At 50.2% G+C, this 4,713-nt stretch overlaps 1 protein-coding gene across 1 annotated transcript; it reads right to left on the bottom strand.

Annotated features, from left to right (window-relative positions):
• Nucleotides 1-701: 701 nt before the first annotated feature.
• RPL11 (ribosomal protein L11) lies at nucleotides 702-4,434 on the bottom strand. The gene is made up of 6 exons (XM_004678602.2): nucleotides 4,390-4,434; nucleotides 3,543-3,693; nucleotides 2,788-2,894; nucleotides 2,336-2,467; nucleotides 1,213-1,323; nucleotides 702-779 (listed from the first exon to the last, which is right to left on the bottom strand). Exons 1-6 carry the CDS (start codon nucleotides 4,393-4,395, stop codon nucleotides 750-752), a joined length of 537 nt encoding a protein of 178 aa, XP_004678659.1. The 5' UTR covers nucleotides 4,396-4,434; the 3' UTR covers nucleotides 702-749.
• Between the last annotated feature and the right edge of the window lie 279 nt (nucleotides 4,435-4,713).

The following is a 4,713-nucleotide window of genomic DNA, read 5'->3' as shown; positions in this document are numbered from 1 at the left end:
GATCCCCCACCAGGGAGGTGACCACATGGCATGGCAGACCTCTCCTGTCTTGCCCACTGCTCCCCTCAGCAGCGTACTTCAGTATATCTGCCTGTTCTGCTCCCCACTGTCACTAGTGAATCCTCTCACTACCCTCCCCACACCTCTGGCCTGTACTCCAGTTCCTGTATACATACATACATACACATATGTACATATAAATAAGTAAATCTTTAAAAGAAAAAAAAAAAGATTAACTTAAAGTACTTAGCTAACAGAAGGGCACCAAACCCAGTCAGCCTGTCTCAAAGATCACCCTTTTCTCTATATACTGCCTCTCAACAACCTTGTAGATTCTTCTTTAAAGGAACACTGAGTCTGAACAGTTAAACTAAAATTTAACCCTGTGTTCTCTTCATCAGACATCAGTACTGATAAAATCTCCAGAGTTACTGAGAAGAGCATTCCAAAACATGGGGCACTTCACCCCAAGGCTCTACATTCAACTCCAATCCCAAACATACCCTCCACCCCCTCTAAAAACAGTTTCCATGGAACCACAGGCAATGCTGCAAAGCTTGTGCGTGGGCCACCCAGGAACACTGGCATCCAATCAGGGAGACAGGGTTGTTACCAGCCAGTCCCATCGAAGTTTTGAGTGGCTTGAGGTCCAAGGACTCGAGAATGGCCAGGCTCCTTTCACAGAATACACAACAGTAACGTACATTTCTGAACAGGCTTTATTGGTCTTTTTTGATAGAAACGGGAATTTATTTGCCAGGAAGGATGATCCCATCATACTGAAAAAGAAGAGATTTTTTTTTTCAGGATAGGAAGCAACAGGGAATGATTGCAGCATAGGATAATGTTTGAGAATTCAAATCTCTTGTAAACTTCGGCTTTGAATCCCACATCCCTATGGACTAAATAGGAAGCTGGCAGTTGTAGCAATTGCTAAACTGCTCGACTGTACAGACTACTCTGAGAAAAAGGGAACTCCCTATTCACACTGTAATCTCCCCCTCCAGCTGCCTGCATTCAGATGAGTGGGGAGACCTCATTCTGGGCAGTCTTTTAAACTACCAAGCCTAGAAGCCCCATTTGCCAAGGCGCCCACAAATTCTATCATTAAGAAGGTACCCACCAAATGATGCACAATTTTTGTATAACCAATCCCAACGCCATTCACCAACACCACAGTCCACCACTTCACCTGAGGTAAGTCAGCTTTACCTTCTGCTGGAACCAGCGCATGGCCTCCTCTTTGCTGATTCTGTGTTTGGCCCCAATGCAGCCTGTCCTGCGTTTCTTGTCTGCGATGCTGAAACCTGGCCTACCCAGCACCTGTCCCAGGAATAACCAACAGTCACCTAGCCAGCTCAGAATCAGGGGCAGACGGACGGACAAGACTTATACATTAAAGATGGATAGCCTGATGGCTAGATACATTCTGGAGCAAGAGACCCATGATTTTGTGATCTGATGAAACTGCTACCAGCATACTAGACACAACTACCACACTACAGGTACGCTTTGGAGGCTGGATCTTTCACCCCCCCAACTTCCAGCAGTAGCTAAGGATGCTCCATCACCACTCTCAAATTTCCAAAGTACTTAAAAAAAAAAACCAAACCAACCAGTCTTACTATAACATATGCATTATAGAAAACTTAAAATTCTAGAAGCACAAATAATTTTTCCTGTGCTTGAGCTCAGAAGTGCTTTTTAAAGGTTTGCTCATCCCAAACTCCCTGTGAGCATCCCAATCTGGCTGGGTAGATTCAAACTGAATGAGGGTGCTGTCATTATTTAGGTGCCATACTAATCCACACTTCTAGCAATCACTTACTTAGTTCTTACGGTTGGACCAAAACACTGCGGTAACACAAATGGTTGCTTCTACATTAAAATTCCTACCCCAAGCAAACAGCCCAACCAGAAGATGTGCTTCTATGTCCTCTGGATGGAAGCCAGTCTATCCCTAACCTAAAGGAAGAAGCTGGGAAAGAGCAGCCCAATGCCGCCACCCCACAGCCAACTGCAGCGCCAATACTCTCAACTTTTCAGTTCAGGCTGGTTGGCTGGTAGTTTCCTTCATCCACCTTTGAGCCAGGTCGGTGCTCCCTAAATCCTAGACCGTACACTGCATGACAGCAGGGCTCTGTCTACCTTGCTCAGTATTATAGCCCTGCACCTGCCACAGATGTGGCACATCTTCCCGTGGGGAGATCACAACAGCAAACAATACTCAGAAGTTCAACCCAGCACCTGAACAGCAGGATAGCCACAGCAATTAAAGGAGAAGCAGGTTCCATCTCCACATAGACCAGGAGTGGGAAAGATGAACTATTCATACCACATAGAAATCCAGGCCGTAGATACCAATGCTTGGGTCATATTTGATTCCCAGATCGATGTGTTCCTGGATCCCAAAGCCAAAGTTTCCAGTATCTGAGAAGTTATTTTTTCGTAATTCGTACTCTCGCACCTGAGGAGGAAATGCAGAACATTCCTTGTTAACTCAAACCCCCCCCCCCCAAGTAAGTCTGTATGTAACAGTCAGCACCACAGAAATAGAAGTCAAGATAATCTGACCAGGAACAAAATCTGATTATCCCCTACACCAAGCCACAACCAGACTATTTCATAAAACATTCTAAACTTTCAATAGGCAGGAGAAAACTCCACGGATTAAAGAAAGCTCGACCCTATACAACACGAGAAAACCCCTTCACAAATTCAAAGAATAGCAAAAACCAATCACTATGTAGCTACATGTACTGTCACCCCAGGATGGCACCGCCTCACCTTTAGCCCTTTCTCCAAGATTTCTTCTGCCTTGGCTCCACGGACTGTGCAGTGAACAGCAATCTTTTCATTTCTTCTGATGCCAAAGGATCGGACAGTGTATCTAGCTGCGGAAAGGGGTAGAACGGAGCCAGATAATTTCAGATTCCCCTCCACATGCACCCATCCCCCAGAAAAGCCCTCTGAAAGTCACTTACAGCCACACAAGCTGTAAGCATCAGCGTTCTAACCAGTGTCACCCACTCCTGTTAATCTACTCCAGTTACTGACAAGGGAAACTTTCTCCAGCTCCAAGTGAGTTACACCCAATATCCTGAAACAACGGAAACTTTTAAAAGAAACAAAACAGCAACTGCTACATTGTGCTTGGTTTGTAGCAGGCAACTCACAAACTAACAACTCCTGCCCTTTACACTCCTAAACTCCCTATCAAGCAGGTCATGCAAAAAAGGAGGCCCAAGAGGCCAGTCACAGTAACTAGTGGGGGCCGGGTCAGAACCAAGTTAGTTTGGGCCTGGTCCTCCCCAGCCTGTAACACCCACTGAGTCATCACTTGGGAACCTTTACTGGTTAAGTCTTCATCTCCGCTCTTTTAAAACTCGGTACTCCAATGCTTCTGAAAGGAAGACTTTTCAGGTAGTTCTGGAAGTTACAGCTTTTGAGGGGTACCACCATCACTTTCAAAGTGGCGTCTGAACAGCACTGCCAGGAGGCGCTGAGAAACTCACAGACCTGCCAGGGCCAGCCCCACTCACCTTTGGAGAACACGGGGGTCTGGCCTGTGAGCTGCTCCAGCACCTTGGCCGCCCGAGTCAGTCTGTCGCCACTCTCCCCCACACAGATGTTGAGGCAGAGCTTGCGGATGCGAAGCTCCCGCATGGGGTTCTCCTTTTCACTCTGATCCTGCTACAGGAAGCACCGCAGTTAGCACCGCCACGCTGCCGCGCACTCCAAGTCACAAGGAAACCCCTCGGCTCAGCTAGCGTCCCCGGGGACTGGGAGGCACCGAGGAGGCCGCTCGGGGTGTTTCTTCATGACGCAGCGAACGGGCCAAGAGCACTTTAGGGTGAGTCTGAGGACAAACCCCAAGAGGCTCTGGGAGGAGGGGAAGGGAGAGCACCCCGGCAGAAGGCCGCCTTGGGAGTGAAGATCAGGACGTGTCAGCTGAGGTAAGGGGAACCACGTGGCGTGCGCGCGCCCCATCCCCGGCGGAGCACTTCGGGGGCGGTGGCCGAAGGCTGCCGCCTCCCCGAGCGCAGGCACGGGCTGGGGCTCCCCGGCAGCCCGAGTTTCAAGTCGCCGAGACCAGCAGTAGACCCCACCCCGTGTCCCAGACCCCTCGGTTCGCTCCACTCGCCCCGCCGCAGCCCACCGGCCGCGCAGCTTAGCCCCCAGGCGGCTGTCTCCAGGGCCCGCTCCCGGCAAGCAGAAGGTGACAGGTCCGGTTCCGAGCCCTTAGTTCGCGTAGCTCTGCCAGTCTTGGCATGGCCGGCAAGGCGGGCTCCGTAGTTCCCGGGCCGCGGGCAAGACTAACCCAGCAACCTGGGCCGGCCATGGATGGAGGCGGATTAAAAGAAGCAAACCCAGCACTCAGCTACTCACCGCCATGATGGAGAACAGGAAGAGAGGTTGGCGCTTCCGGCCCAGGGCCTTATGGGCCAGGAGGCGGGCCCTTTTCCCTCCCTGACCGCAGAAAGTCGGAGAGGAAACGCAAAGTGCGGCGACTTCCCTCCCCCCTAGTGGACACAACTAGCAACTGCGGGCGGCGCTGGCTGATGCCCGGACTGGGGTGAAAAAATAGTCTGAAGCTCCCTAAATTGGCCTTTTGAGTTTCTGGATCCCTTTCACCGCCTCCCGACCCACACAGTCTCAAGACCTGGTGATTCTTGTGTAATGAGACGGCCAGAACTCCATTAAATGAAATAT

The sequence above is a fragment of the Condylura cristata genome, unplaced genomic scaffold (genome assembly GCF_000260355.1).
Source record: "Condylura cristata isolate star-nosed mole 26May11 unplaced genomic scaffold, ConCri1.0 scaffold00008, whole genome shotgun sequence".
In the NCBI taxonomy this organism is placed as follows: Eukaryota; Metazoa; Chordata; class Mammalia; order Eulipotyphla; family Talpidae; genus Condylura; species Condylura cristata.
This window is presented reverse-complemented; position numbering and strand designations above follow the sequence as displayed.